At 47.3% G+C, this 25,125-nt stretch overlaps 5 protein-coding genes across 5 annotated transcripts; 3 read left to right on the top strand and 2 right to left on the bottom strand.

Annotated features, from left to right (window-relative positions):
- Nucleotides 1-47: 47 nt before the first annotated feature.
- On the bottom strand, nt 48-2,299 carry GGS25DRAFT_234245 (uncharacterized protein). Its single transcript, XM_049257045.1, has one exon. The coding sequence runs from the start codon at nt 1,876-1,878 to the stop codon at nt 256-258; it is 1,623 nt and encodes a 540-aa protein (XP_049117762.1). The 5' UTR covers nt 1,879-2,299; the 3' UTR covers nt 48-255.
- A 4,820-nt stretch (nt 2,300-7,119) lies between these two features.
- Nucleotides 7,120-9,479, top strand: GGS25DRAFT_486249 (SFT2-domain-containing protein). Its single transcript, XM_049260614.1, has 5 exons — nt 7,120-7,320; nt 7,434-8,070; nt 8,320-8,440; nt 8,732-8,882; nt 8,938-9,479. Exons 2-5 carry the CDS (start codon nt 7,848-7,850, stop codon nt 9,088-9,090), a joined length of 648 nt encoding a protein of 215 aa, XP_049117761.1. The 5' UTR covers nt 7,120-7,320; nt 7,434-7,847; the 3' UTR covers nt 9,091-9,479.
- Nucleotides 9,480-13,624: 4,145 nt separating this feature from the next.
- Nucleotides 13,625-16,395, top strand: GGS25DRAFT_520593 (uncharacterized protein; the record flags this gene model as incomplete). Its single annotated transcript, XM_049263900.1, has 3 exons — nt 13,625-14,813; nt 14,868-15,016; nt 15,073-16,395. 3 exons carry the CDS (start codon nt 13,625-13,627, stop codon nt 16,393-16,395), a joined length of 2,661 nt encoding a protein of 886 aa, XP_049117760.1.
- Nucleotides 16,396-17,875: 1,480 nt separating this feature from the next.
- On the top strand, nt 17,876-21,094 carry GGS25DRAFT_233690 (uncharacterized protein). Its single transcript, XM_049257043.1, has one exon. The coding sequence runs from the start codon at nt 18,448-18,450 to the stop codon at nt 20,575-20,577; it is 2,130 nt and encodes a 709-aa protein (XP_049117759.1). The 5' UTR covers nt 17,876-18,447; the 3' UTR covers nt 20,578-21,094.
- Nucleotides 21,095-22,370: 1,276 nt separating this feature from the next.
- Nucleotides 22,371-25,121, bottom strand: GGS25DRAFT_486225 (cell cycle control protein). The gene has a single exon (XM_049260613.1). The coding sequence runs from the start codon at nt 24,886-24,888 to the stop codon at nt 22,855-22,857; it is 2,034 nt and encodes a 677-aa protein (XP_049117758.1). The 5' UTR covers nt 24,889-25,121; the 3' UTR covers nt 22,371-22,854.
- Between the last annotated feature and the right edge of the window lie 4 nt (nt 25,122-25,125).

The raw sequence follows: 25,125 nt of genomic DNA, 5'->3' as shown, positions 1-25,125 counted from the left end.
ACCACCAAATGACCGACCACCCCGTACCAATATCCCACCAGCTGGTGGGATGAGATAGAACGCCGGTTCTCCTAAACAGCCGCCTATGCAGTATAGTCACCCTTCCCTTGACTCGGATGCCTAAAATGACTGAAAAAAAGTTGACTGAAGATTGCGACTGAGGTGTCACCTCAATGTCAAAAACGATGAAAAAGGGGTCAAGGAGCAACAAGATCTCAGCTATTGCCTAGAAAAATGCTTGATGCACAACACTGGCTAGTCGTTTGAAAGGTCCATCCCGAATTCGTCTTCCTCCTTAAAATTGATAGATGCAGGGCCACTGCCATCATCGTCTGGGTCGTTCCAGTACTGGCCAGCATCTCCTATATCTGTTCCAAGGTCTACCGTATCATGACCGTCGGGACTCACAGAGTTTCCAGCAATAGCGCTGTCTGATCCGTTTACCGAGTCTCCTCTGTAGTCGGTATGCTGAGGTACTCGTAGCCCAGATCCAGCAAAGCGAGAGTATGAGAAGGTGTGTGGGCCGTTCTTAGTCATTGCTTCCATCAGCTCTGTTTGCATTCGCTTCTCATCTTCGGTGAGCTCGAGAGGAACAGTGCCGCCAAGCTCCACAATCGTGTTGACGAGCTCTTCCTGCTGTTGGAGTTTCAAGTGGAGCATCCACATTAGGTCTCTCGTCCAACTCACTGCGCCGTTGAGGATATCACCTTTATTGGGACCTTTGTCCTTTTCCTCGAGAGGAAGCCCGGTGGTAATGTTACCGACACCAGTGGCCCGTTTCGCCCCTGGTCCCGCCAGTGCGGATGTAGCTTGTGCCGGGAGGGAAATTCCGGTCAGGCTAGGAGACAAAGGCGTACCATTCTGGATAAGCTTTCGGATTTTCTCGTCTTCCAGTCTGTGTGTGGGCACGAGTTTGCTTAGGTCCTGGATTCTCTCGTTGATATTGTCTCTACGTCGTCGCTCAACAAGATTGTGTGATTCACGACGCCTCTTTCTCTTCATCTCTTGCGATGAGACAGCATTGGGCGGTGTGTTTAGTTTCGCAGGCATAGAGGTACCTCCCTTCAGTAACACATCTGCAATCTGCGGGTTTTGCATACCAGGTTGCATAGGTGAAGAGAAACCTGACCCGGGAAAGGAGGAGAGGCTGTTTGGAGTGTGCATCCACTGACCAGAAGGAGACTTCTCGTGGTGACTGTTTGTGGTGCGTATGGGTTGGGGGCCGAACCCTGATGCTTCACGAGAGCTCACCGTCAAGTTGGACATGGCTGCCGCAGACTTTGGTGTAAGTGGACCTCGGGTGTTAGAAGATTTGCGCTGCATGGTGTGAGACAATTGGGGTCGAGACTTTGTGTTCAAATAACCAGGATCGTTGCTCTCGTTGTTTAAATCAGAACCGGCTAGAGGAGAACCTGAGTAAGATATCGGCGACTGCAAAGAGTTTCCGAATTGTTGGTGCTGCTGCTGCATCTGGTGGAATTGTGCCTGGTTGAAGCTATGCACGAATGGGCTTTGGATAGGATCTCCGTCTGGGGTGTTGGAGTAGCCATTGATATGCGATTGGTCCATGGGCAAACCATGACTGTTCTGATGGTAGATGCCTTGCGAAAATCCCATATTCATCTCGCCCATGCCGCCAAACTCCTGACCTTGATTGTGCATACCGTGTTGATTGGGCATAGGATCTGTCGGACTTCCGAGAGTGTCGAGTAATTCATCATCGCCGAAGAAATTCGAGGAATTGTTGTTCCCGTTAAAGTTGTTGGAGTAGGATGCAGCATAGGTGCCAGACATAGTCAGATCATTGGGGTCGACGTTGTTGCCTGCGCCGCCTGGGTTTTGGGCGCTGCCAAACTGGTTGAAGGCGTGTTGTGCCATCGCGTTCGGCGGGCGTCGGGGTAAAAGAAAAAGAGAGGGATCGAAGACGAGTGCCAGCGTAATATATATAAATAAAATAAGAACCGAGTATGAGTGGTCGCCGTAACGATCTACAACAATACTGGATCTAATAATATGGTCGAAAATGGAGTATCTGCAGTGTAAGGGTTTATTCTGTAGGCGGACAGAGCAAAGTCAGCCCCGCACCTCGTCGTCGAGTGGGTATTATAAAAGTTATAGGTAGGTACTTAAGAATGAGGGATCCAAGGGTAGTGGGTAACTGTGGGGTACGGTGTATTTGAATAGTGCGCTGAAATAATTCAGCGCCGCAGTGTGTAGGTACAGTATAAGGAAACAAGAAACTGGGTAATACTGTGGGAATTCATGCGACACTGAAAATGAAAGGGAAAATACAGTATCTCTTACCTCGGTTGAGAAAAAGGTTCTACAGTGTCAAGATGTTTGTCGTCGGCCACAAATTACGTAGCCATGCAGGTAGGTAGTAAACGACGTTGCGGGAATGCGCCGGCTTGTTGAACAAATAGGTGATAAAAAAACGGTATATAGAGCGAGGCTCCGTAAATAGGTGGAAGAAGCTCGCGAAGGTTCTGTTAAGTGGAGGGTTAGAACGAAACCAAGTTAAGCTGAATTGACTTGGACCAAGGGTTCTGCCGAATTCTTCTTTCTTTTACTAATTCCTTTTTCTGCTTTCGTCCCTTGTTATGCTGAGGTCCGTCCGACACCAGTAGTCCGAGGTGCGGAGGGTTTATTTAATGATTAGAAATGTACGTACTGGCTAGACTCTAGAGTCAATGCGCACAACCAACAACAAAATGTTGGTGGTATTTATTGGTTTCCGTCCGTAAGCCCTTTTGGGAAAAGGGAAGAAGGAAGAAGGAAGGAAAAAGGAAAAGGAAGTCAAGATTGATTTCCTCGGAGTTGGATAAGCGAAGTAATGGTTATAGTCGCTTCGCCGGGTCTGAATGGCGGTATGCCGCTATAATCCCTACACCAGTAAGAGGCGACAAGTAGATGGCCGAGGGGATGGTGGCCCTCAATGACGGTGATTCTGGCCTTAAAAGCAACGGCCAAATGCAGGGTAGGTCGTACTGAGTACGATAGGCAGAGGCTAAAAACGACGAGACCTGTCAGACGGTAAGCACGGAGGTGACGCCGGGTTTAGTCGGCCCTTATTAAGAGCGACTGGTTGCACAGTAGGTGATGAATCGTATATCAGAATAACGTCCAGAGGCACGAGGGCGTATGTCGGATTTGTATTAATTCAAAAACCGGCAAGAGAAAATGGATAGGGTTAAAATGGTTGGGAATGCGGTTATTGTATATGAGCAAGCAATAAGGCTCTAGGATGGGATTACCAGGATTCGAGGCGGTAAAGGTCCTATATTAGGGGTTTAAGGGAGGATCTAGGTAGGTAGCCTAGCCGGTGGGTTGGGTGAACTCCGTAAGTAAGGCAAAGTAATAATAAGTTGCCAGCAAGGCAATGTTGCCAGCTCTTTTCAACTCTCCAGACGAAGCGGGCGTAGCTGTGTGGGCGAAGCTCGAACCGAGAGCGCCGGGGGGTACCAATGGAGGGGCTGACTGACTTTGGCGAGGTCTTATACGAGGATCTCTCTCAGGATTTTAGGTTTTACTTGGCAAAGCCGGCCACAGGCAATCGGGTGCAATTTGGAACGGATATAACAGATCGATCCGACAAAGCGAGCCGAGAGACATATGAATGAATGAGATGTAAAACCAAGAGAAAGAGAAATTGCGCTTAGTTTTGAACTTGCTAAAGGCAGCCTTGAATACGTGTAAGTAAGGTGAAGTAAAGGGGAAGTGAAGTGAAGTGAGGTAAAGTAAGGTGACGTGTGTTGAGTTGAGTAAAGTGAAGTGAGCGAACAGAAAGCGTCTGACAGTTTTAGTCCGCTGAGATCCGATACTCAACAGGCAAGGCAGGTAGGTGATGGATGTACATACCTACTTAAGAAGACTACCCAATAGGCAGGTAGGACAGTGTACTTCGTAGTGCAAAAGCCAATGCAAGAGCGCCGTTTGTGTGCCTTCCCTAGAATCCTCGGAAAATTGATTGGTTGCCTACAACCTTTGGAATCCTCGGAGAAATCCCTGGGGCGAATCCCTTGTATTGATTGTATGGTAATACAATACTATAGTAAGTAAGAGCAGGAGCGATATGTTGCTTTTGGCGTGTACGTCCTTAACCGATTATGTAGTTAGGTAGGCAGGCGCATGCAGCAGGTAGCATGTATTAGTTCCGACTTCCGATCAGCTCCACCAGAGAAGAGCAAGCCAAAAACACCTTTCTTGATCCGTACTTAGGTATCTAACCTGCTAGGTTAGGTAACTTCGATCTTCCGACTCGTTGTTCTTGTTGTCCTTGTTGTTGTTGTTGATGATAATGATGATGTTTTTGGTTGTGAACCAAGTATCACAGTATCACTGCAACTTTGGTTCCCGAGACAGCGTTAAAACTCGTTGGCCAGATCGACGGCGAATATCACAATTATAATGGTATAGGTAGGTAAGTTGATCGCGTCAGCTCTCTGGGTTGATTTTCAATCATCAAGATGATGGCAACTTTCTCTTATTGGGCTATGGCCGTGGGGTGCAAGACTTTTATATACAAATACTTGTATACATCTAAAAATACATAAAGCGAGATGGCAGACCCCAGTCCAAAATCTCATTCTACTCGGGCAGGATACTGGTGTGTCTGATGACTTACGAGAACTTGGACAGGTCCCATATTGGGCGGGTGTGTGTGGTGTGTAGAGAGACAGTAATGGGAGACATCTCTCTACCTCTATGCTTCTCTACACTCTCACCGGACCCCTACGAAGCTACCTCACTCCACCGCGATCCGCGATTGAGCTTTATCTTATCGTCAGGACACCAAAACGACGAGGGCTCTGCTCGGGATGATGAAAAGGGAAGGGGGGGTACTCGTGACCCGGCCAAAGTCAGCCAACCCACCCACCTAGGTGAGACAGGGTACCACCTTTTTTGACCTGAAGCATAAAAAAAAAATGTTATGGGAAATTGCGGTTAGGGACATGGGATTTTGGACAAGAGCATTCGTGAAGGATCTAATAATGGTCTTTTCTTGGTGACTCACCATATTGAGGCCATGCCTCATTTCGACTAAGCTAACTTACCCTATCATCATACCTGAAGCATCCACTTTTGAAACCCACGCTTACAAAATCACAGTATGTACAATACATTACATCCCACGGCTAGATATGTATCTAAGGTTAGGTTAGTGCGATGAACTTGCCTACCCAAAATAAGTAACGGTTGGAACGAGTGCTTATGGGTAACTCATCGTACAATACATAAATGAACTAACGGGTGTATTCAGACGCGGCACGGCACCTACCAAGCAAAGCAAAACGAATCCTGTAACTTTGCCACTACGTAAAGGCGAATATTGGATGGAGGAGGCTTTGATATTCGAGAAAGCAGGGCAGTAGTTGGTTGTAGCGATCCTAAACATATCATAGATGTATACAGTATTTACATGTCTTGATTACCTTGGCCATCGCAATCTCGCGGCGATGAAGTCATAATGCTTTAGGTAGAGTACCCGCAGCATACTACGTCGTATGATGTGTCTGCAATGGAGGGGTAGATCTTGGAACAAGCTGATATTTCTATAGCAAAGGGTTGATGTTGAGCGGGTGGATTCAGTGGGTGGAACTGCCAGAAAAGTGGCATATGTCGGCCGGCGACCGCTCCGATGTAACTCAAGGCTGCAGGTGCTCAAAGTTGAACTGTTTCCTTCCCCAATGACGATCCACGGCTTCTGCATCTGCCGTATCTCTCAAGGGAGCCAATCATGTTCATAGCGCATCCAGGAGCATGGGCGGGATTGTCGATAGAGTTTGGATAGCGCCCGTTCGGCACGGTGCGTGATTGGTAATCTCAGTTGTCTTAGCGATGATGGGACCAGCTGACGGCTTCATAAGGGCTGGTAGGGCTGGATATAACTAGGTAGGTATATAATACATATCTACTAGGTAAGCAGGTATTAAGCACTACACTTCAAGGACCTTGGAACTTCGAGCAACTTCCAAGGTTATGTTGTAAGACCAACACATAGAACTGCCTAGCTACCACATACATAGGGAGGTAACCTAGTAGTAGTAGCTACCTGGTAGCCACCAACCTATAGTCCTATAGGCTATAGCTAACACTACCTATTAGACCTATTAGTATGTAGTAGGACCTAGTTCGGGTAGGCAGGCATTATAAGTGGGCAAGCAGGGAAGCTTTAAGTTGATGCTGGCTAGAACAATGGTGCATAGTTATTTGCAATATAGTAGTTGCATATTCGGATTTTCCCCGTCTTGTATGTCTTGCTTCTATCTTGTTCAAGTCCCGCTTCCAGAACTACGCAACCGCGTTCGCCGCCGCTTCATACATGCCTACTTACATAGTAACACTTGGGATTCGGAGTAGCTTTGCAACCACCACTATTATGCATGTAGGACATGGTTTCTCCAAGACTCCAGTCGCCCAAGCGCTTCTACCAATGAGATGTCAAATTCTCAAGACATTGTACTAGGCAGCTACATGTAGTACTTGATGATAAGCTACTAGGTGGGCAGGTCCTCACACTATTATACAGTACTTGCATGTGTAAGTAGTATGCCATGGTATCATTACTGCGGCAAAGTGGTATGCGCAAGCGCGTAGATACGCGATCGTCCAAACTTGCGCATAAGTTACGTTAGTATACAATACTAACAATGTCTGGGTTCCGATATTCCTGCTTGGTGAGACATGTTTATTGCGGAGTACTATGCCGTAGACAGAGATTCAAGGTGGTGTGGGTATGTATAGAAACTCGGTATATGTGTTGCGCCGATGTATTTGAGCAAATACATACCAGTCATCTGTATGTGGTAATAATGTACTAAGGCTGCCGTGAGTACTATTCGTAAAGTATGTACGCGTCCATATGAGTATTTATCTGCCTATGTACAGTACAATAGCTATTGTCTAATAGATACCTATCTAGGCACCAAGACAGAAAAGCTTGTTACACATTGAAGCTATACTCGCCTTGCAAAAGAACATTGAAGTAAGAGTACAAGATATTCAAGGTTCTCTAATTTTAATCCATGACTCCGGAGTCTTACCTGCAGCTGTCAACCAACACTCGCTTTACTATAATACTACCTTGGTGGGTAGGTTGGGTAGGTATGTATTATATAAGGTATTAAGAATTAAGATTATGAACTATGCAACTTGAAGTATCATGGATTATAAACGTCAACTGGCTAATCCTGGAACTTCAATGTTCAATGTCGAACATTCAAGCTGGGGTACCTAGCACATACATACCTACCTAGTACCTAGTAGTACCCTAGGACCTACGACATACTACAGGATCAAGTCGAAGCCACATGCAAAGATGTAAGCCAATAGGATTGATTAGATAAATATACTAACGCCCCACTCGCACAGACCATAATCCTTATTAGTTCTCGTGTGGCTGGTCACTCTGTTCAAGTTCTAACCTAAATTAGTGCTCCCTGAGCCTTTTGAACTTTTGAACGCGACACATCCACACCCACACCACACATCCATCTATCCAATCTTCCATCAAAGTCGCAGCCCTCACAATTAACAGGGGGAGGGGTCATTCGACACACCCGACAACAACTATTACGAAGTCGCATATTCCGTGCCATCCATTCCGATCCGTTCCATTCACCTTAGGTGCTCACGCTATACAGTAGCATACAGTAGCATACAGTAGCATACAGTAGCACCTAGGTAATCTCCATCATACCTCCATACTACTCCATACTACACTCAAACAAGCCGAATCCGAAATCGCCTTGCTTTGCGATCCAAGCCACCCGACATTTCCCAGATTCTTACGAGCCGATTCTTACCACAGCCCAGTTGACAAGGAGAGGGGGGAAACAACATAGAAGATGGCATCCTCCTCGTTCAGAGAATCGATGAATTCCTTAGGATGGTCGCGACGTGACAGGGAATATACGGCCAATACGTCACAGCGATCCGGGCTTCTTTCTTCAATACAATCGATGAACCCCTTTGGAGATCGTGGATATGTACAACTACCCACCACAGAGAGTGCCGGCGCTCCTTTACCAGCTAGTACCCGTCGCGAAGAGGAAGAGGGCTGGTTTATCCGTGAGTCTTATCCATCGCTCTTCGTTTCCAGTTCCTATTTCCAGTCCCTGTTTCCAGTTCCTAGCACCATGTGGTTTCCCCTGCAGCGTACCTTGAGCGTACCTTGAGCGTACCTTGGGTGTACCTTGGACAGGTGGCATGTGCATCTCCCGCGCTCTGTCTCACTCCTGCACATGAACGAAAGAGTCCACTATGATTCACTATGGATTTCCACAAAAGACTGACTTAGAATCTCGATATACCATATAGTGAGCCGATGGGACCGACTACTGATATTCGGCGCTTGTAATCTGGGTGCTCTTGCATGCTTCGTGCTCTGCTTTGCTCTATGGCCTGTTCTCATGACCAAACCTCGCAAGTTTGTTATCTTGTAAGGCCGAGACTCTCTTAGCTTCCCATTATCGATTACCCCTGCCACCAGCTTGTCCTCGTGGCCAGAGGCAGCCCTCCTCTGCCGGCTGTTGATGGGACGAAGATCTCTGCAAGGAGCCGTCGTTGCATATGTATCAATCTTGCATGATAACACGGCTGATCAACCCGATCTAACCTTCTTTCTACGACACCTTTTACACCACATCCTAAATATCCTACACCCTCTCCCTTCCCCTTTCTTGATCATCTTCGTCATTGGATGACGTACTAACGCCTACTCGCTTCATAGATGGTCCTTTGGCTCGGTTTTGTTCCTCTCTTCCTTTGCCGCTGTGATGGGCCCTATGGCATACTTCCAGCATCTAATCTCCGGGTCGCGTTTACCCTTCACTGCTGCCTACTTTGGCTCGATTGCCTTGACTATATACTTTTCTGTTGGGGTGAGTCACGTAATACGTCAGCTTGAGGCGGAATGGAAATGCTAACCCTCTCCAGCTACACAGTACCATCCTTACTCTATTGTCTGCTATCGTCCAGATGGCATGCCTACTCTGGTACCTTGTCAGTTACTTCCCCATGGGCTCAAGCGGTCTCCGTCTTGCCACGAACTTTGGCGCACGGAGGGCGGCTACTTGGATGACTGGTTAGGCCCTCCTTGTTGTATCTTAGGATGTTTCCATCACGCCGTGGCTAGATATTTATTGGCCTTAGTTGTAAGTTGCGATAATCAGACTTTCATACTAAATCAAGAAAAGAGAAGAGTACCTAAGATTTTCATGTTGTCCATGTCTCCTAGTGCCACTCTGCGTGTCAAAATTGAAAGCCAACCACTCATGGCATTGGCTATGGTTATACAGGTTAGGCCTTCTATTTGGCATGCCCACCATACATAATGAGAACGACACTGGTTCATCGATATCATAGTCAAGACTCTCACCCAGAATGGTATCCTGGGATGGTCTGTGCTATGAAATAATCGTAGCTAGAGTAACTAGATGCAAATTGATTAGATTCTAATTTTAATTCTGTTCTGCCGCCTTGGAGCTGTTCTAGATGCTCGACCAGCACTAATACGTATGAGTCTTGGCTGTTCAGGGGTTGAATAGATCGAAAATTTCCCGTTTCAATATCTCGAACCTCGGCCAAGATACCCGGAACCCGTCTCCCGCTATGCCCAGAAACCCCGGATACTTATGACAAATCTTGTGTGTATGTAGTAGGTAGATAATAGGCACCTACATACGGGCACAACATATTATAAGAAGCTTCAGCAAGCCCTGGAACTCGGTCAGGATGGAGATATAGTGATCGTGGGAATGTGTATTTAGCGACACGAATAGGAGGCAGACTTGTTATCAAACATACTACTTGCTTGGGTAATTATTATACGCGTAGAGGGCAGAACCGGGAGATGGCCGAATGGAGAAAACGGAAGACTTCAATTCACGGTTATGTTTGGCCGACAATGTGACACAGACAGGGCAGGTATTAAAGGCATTTATTAACAGGCACTTGCTAACTCACACTCGGCGTAGCAAATATGGCCATCCGGAAGAAAGGGGTATTTAAATGTGCTGTAGGTTATGTACTGGAGGTACGCATGTAGTAGTATACTCATAGGTGTTGCATGTATGTATTCCTTATTCTGAAAGTGGAAGCTGCCTCGGCGTGGGGTAATACGATCGATCCATAATGATGATTGTTTAGTTCAATACTAGGTAGAGGCGTCGACACCCAACCATAACCATAGGTAGGCATGTAACCCCATATGAAAATAGATAAAATAAAATATATAGACGAGGGGTGCATGTGAGGCATCGGGAATAGAAAATGGTTGAAGGGCAGGCAGGCAGGCAGGCAGGCAGGCAGGCAGGCAGGCAGGCAAGGTGAGGAAAAGTAATGATATAAATAACTAAATAAATAAAAGTATTATGCCCTTCTCAGATATGAGGCGGGCAGGATGGAAGGAACAAATTAAAAAAAGAACATTGGAAAGGGATTGGGGTCGGCGCCCCTCTTCAGCCTGACATGTATGTGACTGTACTAGAGGTTATGTAGCTGATTCATATTCATGATTGGCTCGCACACATACATACCTAGGCACATATCTAACCTAGGTTCAACTTATGTTGGATGCTATAGGGGGCCATCGACCATCCTGACAAACACGAGGGGCGCATATGGATAGTTGGTATAAGCCACGGCTGATTGGCGTTTGAGACTGGGGAATGATTCGGTATTGAACTTGAACTTGAACTTGAACTTATGTCAATATTGAATACATATGTAGTTCCATAATACCAAAAACTGTGTAAACCCGTCTGGTACTGGATATCTACCTACCTACGCATGTCTGCCCAGTGGTCAACTGGTAGTACTGACATACATGTAGTAATCACAACCCTATTTTGGGAACCTACAGTATCTACGTAATCGAATAAATATGGATGCCAAATTTGTCATTAGATCAGGCCGGTCAAGCCGAATGTGCGTGGGAGATTCTGAGGGGTTTTTCTTGGACATTTCAAGACTTTGACCTAGACTCCAGTTAGGTGCATTTTGCAGGGGCGGGCATACATACATACTCACATATGTATGTAGTATCCATATGGCTAGGTAAGGTATGTATGTATACAACAGCATCCAAGTACCAACCTAACAGTATTCTAACACTTACACGACACCACCGGCCACAAGACAACACATCTGTATTCCCCCTTTTTCGTTTTATGTCATTATTAAAACTGTTTAGATGTCACAGAATAATCAAATATGAGGTGAAATGATTGAAAGTGAATCCTACATGTAGATGACAGATGTTTGGTACTTGGTCGCACGCATTAGATGTGGTAGGCTGGTAGCTTCTCGTGTGTACTCTGTATGTACTGACTGACCTAACCTAGACATGTATCATTGATGGATGCGTCAATGTAAGAGGGTGTTCTGTATTCATGATGTTAGACCACAATATTATTCCTGTTGGCGTGGATGGATTATGCTACCTAGGGTAGGTATGTTAGGCATATGTACATATAATTAATCATTCAAAAATGGTCAAAAATGGTCTTGAAAAAGGTGATGCCTCATACCTGACTAGGGGAGGTGCTGTATTGTTGATTGTGTATTATTGTTATTGAGAGAGTTATGATTATTATTTGAGTTCTGTCTAAAAAGAAAAGAGTAAGAAGAGAGTAAGAAAAGAGTAAGAAAGGAATAAGAAAATAGCAGCAACCTTAACTTTGATGTTGGAAGGTGCTTTGATCAAGGAACAACATTAATACTACTATGTAAGGTGTTCGAGTTAGGTAGCTGTTACTGCGTGTAAGGGTAATACTTTAGTACATTTCTCTCGCTTATTCTTCCCTGCCTTCCCATATAAATCGATGACCAAGTTGGTACCCCATCTGTACATATGTACCTTGTGTGTCCGGGTGATGAGGAGGAGAAAGAGGAGTCTGAGGAGAACGTTTCTAGCATGCCATAGTAGCATGCTCGATCAATGGCGGGGTGCTTTCCCAGCTAAAGAGGAACCACATGCACCGCATACATGTGTAGGTTAGTAGACAGTAGTACATACATTATTGCCTTGGGTACTAGGCATTTACCGTATTTGTAGGTACATATGTATGTAACAAAGTCCAAATCAAACCACATTAGTTACTTTTTCTTTTCTTAAATTTTTTTTTTTAGGTTCTTTAGCAAGGGACCAGCGGCAGAAGGAGCAGGAAAATTATTTTTTTCCATTGCACACAAATAATTCCTATTTGCAACCACACGCAATCCCACATAGATACAACTCAAGTTGCCTTGGAACATTGCAAACACACTTTCTCATTCATTACCTTGCAATTCGTTAAATTCGCAATACTTTGTGTACACTTAGTTTGCACAGAAGAAGCATCTTAGAAGAAACCATCATATGCTTTCTTCGCTTCTTCCTTTGCGAACCTGTGCAATCCTACATACGACATAGTACTTTTACAACTAGTACTCGTTTTTCTTCGCAAGCATCCACGGAGGGTTCTCTACCTACCTACATATTCCCCCTCCAAGGTTATCATCACCTTACTTACACCTTGCGCCTGCGCCTGCGCCTAGCTTGCGCCCAAAAAAGCCTATTCACCTATCGATTTACTGGCAACTTGACTGCTGCTACACCACCCAAGGTAATTTTTCATATTTCTCACATCCTTCTCTATTTTTCTCAAATTTCGCATATTCGCCAAATCCGCCAATTTCGCATATTCAAACCCGTGACCGACCTTTGCGGACCGAACCGCTCAACCCCTCCAAATTTCACCTCACCACAACAACATTTTACCTAAGCCTAGGTTTGTCACTAATATAATCCTAGGTCAAAATCTACATATACGGTTTTTTTTTTACCTTGACAGGTTGTATTTAGTCAGGCCACATCGGGTTCGCTTCCCAAACTAAAATCCGGTACAAGACCCAGAGCAAAAAACGCATAGCACAACACAAGCACAGTCATCTTTTTTTTTTCTCGGATAACTGGATAACTGTCACGTTTTTCCTCAATAAAAATTTCCCCTCTTCAATCATTTCAAACTTAAACGATAACTGCGGCCACTCATCATCCAGCAATTATTTTAGCAGGTGTTTGTTCTCACGACTTCTACTACAAGCGAGAAACTCACCTTCCTCAGCTTCTAGTCTTTCAACTCTCGAGACGGTTTACCTTTGTACCTCAAGGAATCCTCAGGCACCCTTCGTTTAGTTGCTACTGAGAGGTTTATTGATAAACACCCCGCATTCACTTTCCGAAAAAAAAAATTTGATCGGTTTTTTTTTTGCGAATTGGATCATCTCGACAAAATCTCTTCCTTGCCGGCCGTCCGTCCCGACGCCCATCCATCGCGAATTTTTACCTGCCTTTTTTACGCGAATCTCTACCATTGGCTTGCCAATAATTATTTTTTCTTCGTGTTCTAGATTCCAACATCTACTACTTGTCGCACGGATTTATTCACTCGGTTTTCGACTCGAGCTCTACGCGACTCTTGACGCTTGAACCAACCTCAATTCATACCTCGAAAGGGCCGCCTTTGACAGGTGTGGTGCTTTAGGGTTGGTTGAGCGTGTTGGTGGACGTGGGCAAACCATTCCCTTCTCCATTCAACGCACGCAACAGGTCGCCAACTTTGTGGCTCCTCTGTTGCATATGCCAGACCAACTTCGGGACTTACTCACCAACGTCCCTAATTCAGACTTCGAAGAAATGTCAAATTCTGCGACATTTTCATATGCCCAGGCTGCCAAGGGCCAGTCTGCGGCGCAGTCCGTTGGATCTCAGTCGAGCACGACACAAAGTCAAGCTCCTTCAACAACTAGCACACAAAGTCGAGATGCCGCTCCTACCCCGAGCACGAGGGCTCCTTCGGTCGCGATTTCGACTACGTCGAACGAACTCGATGGCTCGCAAAATACCCGAAGCTCTTCTGTGAAGCCCGACTGTGCCAGTTTAAATGGCAACGACTCAGATATCCTTTCTACTAGCGATAAGGCGGCTGAATTGTCGAACCTTCCAATCCAGGCCGCTGAAAAGGTACTAGGCGACAATGTACCGCAACCCGCAGAGAGACGCGGCAGAGGCCAAACCTTGACTTCCCAGGCTACGGATGCCAGTGATGGCAAGAAATCCCGGAAGGGTAAGAAAGGCAAGACAGCTGAGAAAGAGTCGGATCAAGATGTAGATCAGGGTCGCGGCCAGGATAAGAAAGAGAATGTGCCTCCCAAGGTGGAATTATCCGAGGCGCCAGTGCCGGCGGTTAACGTTTGGACACAGCGACAAGCAGCCAGGGCTGCTAAGGTCAAGACAACTCCTTCGGCATCCACGCCGGCGCGGGGCTCGAATAATACAGGCGCCGGCCAAACTGACGGGGCAGTGGGTCCTGTCTCTCAAGAGTATAAGTCAAAGGCATCGCAGAATGACGGGATCGATGCGACAGTAGCGCAAAGCAAGTCGCTACCGGCAGGCGCAAGACCCCCCAAGAAGGATGTTGAGCAGTCGCGGGGCAGTGGTGGTCAGGCTCCTCGCAAGGGTGCTTCGCGGGGCACCCCAGGCCCGGTTGCGAGTAATACTTTGTCGTGGCCGACACCCGAGACGGCAGCGAACGGTTCGAAACCCCTAACTACTGAGAAGGCCGAGAGGATTGATAAGGATGAAAAAGATGAATCAGGCCCAAGCAAGCCTAGGGGAAAAGACAAGTGGCTTCCTGTTCCATTTGTGCCATCAGTGACTTTCGAGACACCCATACCAACGAGAAGCTCGAGAGGTGGCCGTATTAATGGCACCCGAGGTGGACGTGACACTGCTATTAGAGGCAATCACGGTAACAGTGCATCAACTGGTAAACCAATACGCCTCTCTGCAGCTCACAATAATTTTGCTAACAATCAGCAAGATCGTACCCAAGAGAACGGTACCACCACTGGGGTTTCCTCTGCCCCACTGTCGTCAAAGCGTGCGTCTGTTGACGTTTCTGCATCGCGTGACACCCGTAAGGCGCAATCCCAGGCAGGATCAGGAAAGGTTCTAGGAGATTTCTCTTCTGTAAGCAGCAACTATTGCGTAGTCAACTCTCTGGACATATTCTAATAAGCCAACAGACAAGCGCGAAGATCGATGCATCGAAGCAAAGCCCGGTTGATTTAAGTCATGGAGTTTCAAGTCAGCATACTCCTGCTCGTAGTATGAGCTCTAACCAGCGAACCGACGAGTCTGTGAAAATGTCGCCTACACCAAGAGACAATGGTGTGCACAATGCGAAAGACTCTAGTTTTCAAGGACAGAGCAATTCGAGCCGCAACGATCGCATAAGGGGCAACACACGCGGCCGCGGTGGTCACTCTGCCTTGAACGGAATTCCTCATCCGCAGTCTCAGTTTAGCCAGAACCCTGTTGGATACAACTATTCAGCCAACGCAAACTCCAGACAGCCTAACCACTCATACGCCGCTAGTTATGGGCAAATGCCATATGGCCAGCCATATCCGATCTCGACGACAAGCAACCATCGGAGTCGACCAAGCTCGGGAAACAACCGCTCGCGCGGAAGTGCAGGACATCAGTCTTCGAGACCATCTTCATACCCAATAATGGGCATGCCATATGATCCTGCGCTATATCCACAGGCTGGACCATTTGTCCCATATCCTGCAGACCCCAACCACATATTACATGTGGTGCTATCACAGGTGGAATACTACTTCTCCATCGACAATCTCTGCAAGGACTATTATCTGCGAAAGTTCATGGATTCTCAAGGGTTTGTACCTTTGAGTATCATCGCCTCATTCAAGCGCATGCAAGAAATTGCACAGGATTATCAGCTCATTCGTATAGCTTGCGACAGTTCTCCTCACATAGAATTTATCGTCACAGAGGATGGACACGACAAAGTGCGTCGTCGAGAGAAATGGGAGCATTGGGTACTTGAAAAGTCCATGAGACACCCAACCGCCCAACACGACGGTCCCGTCGGCTATCGCCCGTTTGATCATCGAATGACTTATTGGCCTCAGGTGATGCCATATGTTGGCGACGCTGCTCCCATGTTCGCACCCAACACAATAGATAACCATTTCGCACACAACGTGAATGGAGGCGTCCTCACTTCCCCAACGTCCAATGGCGTTAATGGTCATCCCCGCCCCGCGGATTCACAACTTTCCGCAGCAGTGCCGGAATTCTCCCCCACAGTCAACTTTGGAATGGGAGGAGCGAGTCAACCAGACCTAGTACCGTCAGGCTCTGTTGATGGTGGGCTAGCAACGGACAACATCCCCAAGAAGAATAACATGCCGTCTTCAAGTGAACAAGCCAGTTTTCTCCCGAATGGCTCCCAAAAACTTGAAAGTGCAGAGAAGGTTGACCATGATGGCCCCGTTACGAACGGAATCAATGGCCATCATGAAACAGAGGGTTGTTAATTTTGCCGACGTGGCTACAATGGTAGCTCATCGACTGTGGGAGGGGGGCTTGCTAGGTGTACTGCTATGGCAGGCCCACTTGATTCCATTGCTTCCTTGAACTACCATACAGGCAAAGCTCATACGCGGTGCTTCAGCCACTCACAACAACACGATCGCAAAATGAGGGAGATGAAATTCTCGGGGCTTGATCACCGAGAGCTATTATTGTTTTTTGAGCCTCGGAAAAGAATCAACCTAAGGTGGTATATGCCACATTTCGGCCAAATGAAATTCCTTGGCGTGGTTACTGGACAATCGACAGTCCACGATGTCTAATCACTTTAGCTGCAAGCGTCCTGGATACGTTGGAACAAAATATACCGTGAGTCCTAACGAACCACGGGCTTGTGGCCAAAGGGCTTACCATGTCGGGAATGATGAACGATAGCATACAGAATACAGAAATTAAGAAAAAAAAAGCAACCCCCACAGGCCAACGGAACGCCGTCGATACCTTTGGTATGGAAAGGACGAAGTATCACGACTTTACGATCGCATGGACAATGCGGCCATCACGTATCAAATGAAGAAAACAGGAATGCATCATCAGTTTTCTCCCACCCGAGAGGCTAAGTCATTACAAGCCTGAGTGGCTATCATTTTCTTCTCCACGGTTGTTTACATAATAGCTGGCTACCACATTTGATGGTAGTTTTCGTAAAAAAGCAAATTCAGGGATGCAGTCCCAAACCCTTTCGTGGCGGCATGGGATTTAGAATCTGCTATGAACTCCAACGATGCGCAATGGATGCGATTCTCTCTCGGTTTCGTTTATTTCTCGGTCTTTCCGCATTCGCTGATGTTCAGGCTCTGCATGCTCGCAGTCATCAGTATTGGATTGCTAGATAAAATTACAGAGCATTGAAACTTCTCCTTTTCGCACACGTACATTTACGACGTGGGTTATTCGCATAGGAGAGGATGTTAATGGATCGGAATCTTCACAAATAGACTTCGACGTCATAAAAAAAAGGGAGAAGCAAAAGGCTGTTGTCTTAGGGTTATATCATGTATAAGTAGGAAATGAAAAGAGAAGAGAAAACGCAACTAAAGGCTGTTATTTGACTTATACGCCCATTTTCCCGCAACTACCTATGTGATAACTCCATTCGAGAGATGCATCTGATGCATACAGATATTGCTTGTTCCGCCTTGTCATGGACATGTACAGTAATGCTTTTATAAAGAAAAAGAAAAAGAAAAAGAAAAAAAGGATGCATACCTAACTTGACCTACCTACTTATGAACTCATGCGATGACGTGATACTAAAACATAAAGATGGATAGGTACCTACGTAGTGTAGTGCAACAAATTGATATGAAACCCAATGTGCATGGTTGGACATAGATTTGTTGGGAATTGGGCGGCCAGACATGGAAAATATATATTTCTATACGAATACACTATTAGGTAGTAGTACGAAGTATGTAGATACATACACATGTTTGTAAATGCCCTCCAGTCTTCAGCCCTGCCCGCCCCAGACTACGGTATTGTACCATTCGTAAAGTTGAACTGGTTCGGCGATCGGGTGATGGATCTCTTTGTACTATGCCGTAGGTACCTAGTATGTAGGTACCTAGGTACCTAACGATCGGGTTACAAGGGTTGGACAGTTGGACTGGTTAGAGAGGGGTTGACGTCAGATTACACAGAGCTTCAAGCTTGATTTTCTCGGCGGCCTAGATTTTTCTTACCTAGTTGCAGTTGCCCCGCTTGGCTGCGACGCAACAGCAACGTACATGTAATATGTAGGTAAGTACATACATAGTAGGTATGTATCATCTGCGCCTAACTTTCTTTCGCCTCCTGTCCTTCCCTCCCTCTTACTCTCTCTCCCCCCCTCTCCCCGCATATTTTTAATCCTTTACTACTACTAATTATCTCTATTCCGAACCTTAACATCTTTCGATTCAGTTCGTCGTCTTTAGAGTTTTGTCCATCTTATTTCCTACATAGATTATAGATCAACTATATCACAGACCTGCGCACTATTGAAAGCTAAAGCAATGTCCACATACGACCCTTATGACGCCCCACCACGGGAATATTCCCGACGTCATTACCGTGAAGACCGCCGGGAAAGGCACAGTCCTCGTTACGCCGAGACACAGGAAACCTACTACAGAGTAAACCCCTCTAGTAAGACTGCGCTTGTTCCTCGCGCCAGAGAAGATACCGATCAACTCTCTGTCGAAGAAGTCCACCGAGATTTCCCTCCTCCCGGCTACTCCCGCGATGTCCGTAGGACCCGATCAGCCGAACCGGGCTACGATGATTACTACTATGAATCTCATCGCTCCCATGACCGTCCTCGTAGGAAGCCTGGCAGTGTCTACTACGAGGAGGAGGAGAAGACTCGCAAGCGTGTACTTTCCCAGCAAGAAAAGATCATCGCTGCTGTCGCCGGTGGCCTTCTAGCCGCTGGCGCTAAGGAGCTCTGGGATCGCCGCGAGGCTGACAAGGAAGGAGCTGATGTCCACCGTAACATGGCCGCCTCCGCAGCTCTCGGCGCTGCTGGCGCACTTGCCGGTTACCAAGGCGCTGAACTCTACAGCAAGCACTCCAACAAGGAGGACAAGAAGTCAACTTATATTGTCCACAAGGGCCGAGACGGCCGTGTTGTTGAGTATTATTCTGATGAAGAGGAGGAGGACCCCAAGAGTCGCAAGGGAAACAAGTCTTTCCTTGAGAATGCACTGGCTGCCGCAGGTCTCGGGGGCGCTATCAAAGCTCTGACCGGCGCCGGTTCTGACAAAGACTCGAGAAGTCGACACGGAAGCCGCCGCGGTAGCCCAGACTCGTACAGATCACGAGATAGCAAGAAAAGCTCGCGCGACACTCCTGCGACTAGGATGCAAAAGGCCGCAAAGGCCTCGCTAGTCGCTGGCGCTGCAGAAGCTTTCCGAGTTGCTAAGGAGCCGGGTGACTGGAAGGGAGAGAAAATGAAGCGGGTCCTTACCGCTGCTGCTGGCGCTGCCACCATTGATGCTGCCCACGACCCTTCCAAGGACAGCAGACGTCATCTTATGGAGGCTGTTATCGGTGGTCTTCTTGGTAACCGCATGTTGAACGGTTCCAGGAAAGATATCGAAGAAGACAGGCAGACAGGCCGGAGCAGATCTCGCTCCCGTGCTCGCTCCGAGAGCCACGGGAGAGGCGGACTCGCAGCATTGGCCACAGCTGGCTTAGGCGCTTTAGGCGCTAAGAAACTTGTCGACAACAGAAGCCGATCCAGGTCCCGCCGAGGTAGCGTCGACTCGTATGATAGTCGAAGCCCATCCCCACGAAGACGTCGCAGCCGTAGCCGCAGCATAGTCGACGGGGCCCGGCGTAGTCTTGCCAAGCTTGGTCTGGGTAACACCCCTGATGACCAAGAGAGTAGAGATAGTCGAGACGATGACTACGATGACAAGTCCCGTCGCCGTCGCCGTCACCGAAGTCCATCAAATGACCGCTCCGATGATGATGATTACAAGTCACGCAGCTACATGAGAGGTGGTCGAGGTCCAGCAAATGATGATGGATATGATGATTATGATGAGGAGGAAAGGTCTGTGGGTGGAAGACCTCGCAGCTCATCGCGTTCACGTGGAGGTAGGTCTAGTTCCGCTTCTAGTAGCGATCTTGGAGATTCAGATGAAGATAAGAAATTGACGTCGAAAATGCGACGTAAACAACTTATCACTACGGGGTTAGCAGCTGTTGCTACCATTCACGCTGCCAACAATGTGTATGGTAGCATGGGGCAGCGCGACGCAAGGCACAGGGCAGTCAAGGAAGGCAAATTAAGTCCGGAGGAGGCTAAGAAGCTTAAGACTAAGGCGCTACTACAAGATGCCGCTTCGGTAGGCATCGCGGCACTAGGTGTCAAGGGCGCCCTCTCGGAACTCAAGGAGGCCCGAGAGCAAGCCAAAGAAGTTAGTGAATGGAAAGAGGAGAAGCAGAGACGTCACGAGAGACGTTTGGAGCGGATCCGCAAAGCAAATTCCAGCGATGGTGGCAGGTCACGGGCTGACAATTGGTCTTCTTCAGCACCAGCAAGAGAAAGTCGGTATGATGAGGGACCTCATTACACGGATGGGAACCCCTATTCTGCCGCCTTACCTGCGCCTCCTGTAGGCTACGAAAGGAGGTGATGAATAGGGACACACCCTGCCTGCACCACCTAATGCATGATGGGTCCCTTCTCTCCGGTTCTCTCACCAATTTCACCTAAACTATCTGTATGGTTGTATGGTTTGCAGCATACACGTCTGCTTAAATTCTTTCGTTACGACTTCACGATCTGTCATGATATATGATGATTTTGGATGACGAAAAGGAAGAGTGGCACGTAAAAAGATGGCGTCTTGCAATATAGCTTGGAAATTTGTCTACCTTTGATGAGCTATGCCATGCCTTGCCATTGCCTTGCTCCCGTGGTGGTTTTTGAGATAGAAAGAAAAAGACAGCAAAATCTCACGTTTACGCTCGTCCCATTCCTTTTCTTGGTTCCTTTTCTGTTTTTTTTTTTTATCTTCTAATCTTCATCTGAATCTCCTACGATACGCAGAATTTTTATATGATTTATTGAGTTAAAATTGGAGCTTGTTCACTGATTTTGTGTGGTTTGTGACAGATGGGCATCGGCGCCGCCGCCACCACGACCATTAAGGGAGTGCTTTTATCCAGCTTTGTAATGCAAATTTGAGGATTTTCTGTGTCACTTCGCTTCTCACGCTCGTACTACCCGAACTACGGGTTGCGGCGTTAGGAGCGAAAGCACTGGGCCCTCATGCAGCACAAGCGCGGAACAGCCACCTATGGTAATGGTTAGTTCGCCTCGCCACCGGATACCACGGACATGGGCTCTCTCGTTGTACCTATCACCACTAAAGCCGACTTTTGATCACATTGGAAATTTAACGCCCCCGATCGCTTATCTTTCATACCATCCCGAATGGTCGTTCCCGACTGTGACTAGGGTTCGTTGGATGGGGGAACCGGGTTGTAAGGGGAGGGGGGGTTTAATGGGATTTGGGACTACTAGGATGGGGATGGGGGAACTGGACTGGACTGGAATTGGGTATATATATAAAGGATCTTGACGCAACACATGTTCCCCCAACCGGAGCAATAGGGATAAGAGGAATGGGGGCTTACTTACGCATGCCGCTAACAACACTTACATGCATGCATGCATACATGGCCCGCAACTGGATCGCTAACGATCTACTAATCACCAACTAGGAATATGTATCTGGGAGGGAAGCGGTGTGTATATGTGTGGGAAGAGGATGGACGATGGATGGAGGGGAGAGAGAGAGAAACGCCTATTGTCCCATCTTTATTTTTATTTTTTTTGCTTCTTCTTCTTTCTTGGGTACCGATATTCCAGAGAAGGGAGGGCTTGGATATGATGACGATGATGACGACCTATGCTGGGACGAATTTCTAATTGGATGAAATCACGAAAGTCAAATCTACTGCTACTTTCTTTATTCTGTTACCTACCTACCTAACCTACCCCCTTTTCTTTTTGTTTTCTTTTTTTTAGTATCTGTCTCCTATATAGTAGTAGTACTTTTCATCTAGCTTTCATAAGCAGATCTTTCAATGCTTGCCTGGGTAGTAATACCATAGACTTTTTTCTTTTTTTTTATTAAGAAAATATCCCATACAATGCGCTCTGTGGTATAAGAAAAGGAAAAAGCCCATTGGGGCGGGTTGGTGCTACCGATTACCGACCTGTCATGAGACTTGTCGGCGCACAATACTACTGTACCAACACACTACACTACGTCGTCGTGATCACCATTGCATCTGCCACCTGCCACTCTACCCATCAACCCACCTTACCTACATACATACATACCCCGCGAAGATCGAGAAAACGCATAGAAATCGACAGGTTACCTAGGGTCCAACTTCTTTCTAATTTAGCGCTACATGTACATATCACGCATGCGTGGACCGAATACCTGGTGTTAGGTACATATGTATAGGTATGTGCTAACGCAGGTAACTACCTATGGTTAGGTACCTAACCTAGATAAACATGCCTCGGTACATGTAGGTGGTAAAATGTATGATGTCATTGTGCTGACCGCCTTATTTACTTGCATGCAATCCCACGACCCCTCCTTGTCTTGTCGTCAATGTTCTATTTGGGGAAAGGTATGTATCGGAAAATATCCGACTTGAGGATAGTATGTATGTACGTATGTATGCAATGTAGACAGGTGGACAAGGCAAGGCAAGCTATTCGCATGGCCCGAGCCGCATTCATCCTCCTCCTATTACTGGGTACATAGGTAGATCTAGGAAGCTTCCTTCCCTCGCGGCTTGGCGTGATACTTGGAGAGGGAGTCTTGGGAGTAAGGAGCATTAAATTAAGACACTTAAAAATCAGTAGGCTAGAGTAAACATGACACTTAGCTCGACCCAGTGACCGCCCCACCGCTTTGTTTCCAGGCTTGGGCCATGGCCAGCATCTTGGAGAGGTCTTGTTTCTGTTCGTCGTCGGCGGGGAAGATGTAGTCGATATACTCCTCGAAAGTGTCGTCTTCGAGCTTGCGTCTCCGCTTCGTCCTCCGTGGCATTTGCTTCTGCACTTTCTCTATGTCCTCGCCTGATCCATGCGTGCGTTCGAACGATAGCCAGGCATTGAGCAGAGAAACCCTCTCTTCCTTGAGCTCCTTCTCCTTCATCCGCTTATGAGCACGCTCAAATACGCTACGAGCCCTAGTCTTGGCCTCTTCGCTAACCGGCCGCTCCTCCTCCTCTCCCGTCTCTTCCTCGTCTGCTTCTGGGATGTTGATCTCAAAGTGCGCATAGCTGATCCAGACCTTCACGTGATCCGTCTTCTCCAGCAGCCTCTCGTACAGGTCGCGCGTCTTCTCGTACTCACCCTCTTCTTCCTCAAAGTCGATGTACGCCTTCCACAGGAGTTCTGGCATGTCTAGGACAGACTGGTTGATGGCGAGCTCAAAGATGGCCCTCGTTCGGTCGAGATCATCCAACCCTCTCTCCAGTTCGGCGAACTTGATCCACGTCTGGCAATTGGCTGGATTCCACTCGATATGCTTTTCGTATAGAGTTCGACATCGCACGAATTCAAACAGCTTCAATTCTAGTTCAACGTAGCCTTTATATAGCTTGTCCTTAGGACACATGCCAATGGCTTGGCCCAGTGTCTTGCGAGCAGTCGTTAATTCGCCCTGGCGTATCTCAAACTGCGCCCTCAGTAGCCAAATCTTGGCAAACGTGAACTTCTTGTGTGGAATCAAGTCAATGCACAGCTTGTAGATCTGGCGTGCTCGGCTGACATCTTTCGCCTCCATCTCCTCCCAAATAGCGTAGAAAATCCATAGATAAATGTAACGACGCCAATGCCTCTTCTCTTGCGTGGGTGGGATTTGGGCCACGGCTCGCTCGTAAACGTCCCTGACTCGGTCTAGATCTCCGGCAGTCTCTTCCAACCTGGCGTAATCGAACCATATGTCATAATTCTTGGGGTTCTCCTTGATCTGGTCTTCGTATAATCGCCTTCTCTTGGACAGGATCACTTCTTCCACGCCATCCTTATCACCATATTGTTTCTCGAAGGTCGTGTAGGCTTTGTGTAGTCCCATAGACTTGGACCGAGGCAGACGGTCAAGGGCGTATTGGTAAATAGCCCTGGCCCGCTCATATTCCTTGAGCTTGGCCTCGAATCTAGCGTAGGCGATGAAGAGTCTTTCGTCGACAAACTCGTCGCCCAGTGTTTCAACTGCAGCGCCAAAGACATCTCTAACCAAGTCACTAGTTCCGTACTCTTCCTCGAATTTAGCCCATTTGATCCAGTTCCGTGGTTCGGGATGAACTATGGTGAAACGTTGGAAAATATCGCGGGCCCGTTCGAATTCGCCGTACCGCTTTTCCAGCTTAATGTAGGCGCCCCACGCTGCCTCGTCAGGTTCCCAGGATATCCACCTCTCAAAGACCTGTCTCGTGCCTGGGATGTTCCCCAACATCTCTTCCATATAAGCATACTTATACCACAGCTTATCGACTCGGGGTAAAATGGTAACGGCACGGTCGAGGAGATTCCTGGCGTGGTTGATATTCCTACTCTTCATCTCGGCTTCAATGTATCGAATCCATAGGACAACAGAAGTAGAATCAACATCCAAGGCTCGTTCGAAGATGGAACGGGCGCGCTTAAACTCTTTCTGTTCAAGTTCCCATGCTGCATAACGCATCCAGTTGTTCATGTTAACTCTGTTGCGGCGAACATAATCTTCAAACTCCCTCCGCTTTCGACCTTGGAACTCATGAAGCTCTTCCAAGTCTCCAAATCTCTGGGTGGGTGCTTGCAAGGAGGTCTCTTGACGGTCGACAGCTTCTCTTAGCAATTGTTCGGCGGAGATCTGAATAGGCGCGGCGGCCTTATTCTTGACCCTCGGGGGGCCGCGTGAAGACTCCATGGTGAGTTGATGGATGATATCTCCAAGGGGGAGGGTAGAGACGGAGAGAAAGAAAGAAAGAAAGAAGGGCTTATGGCAATATGACTTTGCCAACCAAGTGTGCCTAATAGTAGTAGTAAGTAAAAACAATTTGAATGATCAGAAAGAAGAAGGTTGGCTGGTTGACAAGGCTGAAGAGTAAAAAAAGCAACAGCAACAGCAGTCGCGTAAAATAAAAATGATTACATAAAAATGATT

This window comes from Hypoxylon fragiforme (genome assembly GCF_022984875.1).
Source record: "Hypoxylon fragiforme strain CBS 206.31 chromosome Unknown GGS25scaffold_4, whole genome shotgun sequence".
Classification (NCBI taxonomy): domain Eukaryota; kingdom Fungi; phylum Ascomycota; class Sordariomycetes; order Xylariales; family Hypoxylaceae; genus Hypoxylon; species Hypoxylon fragiforme.
This window is presented reverse-complemented; position numbering and strand designations above follow the sequence as displayed.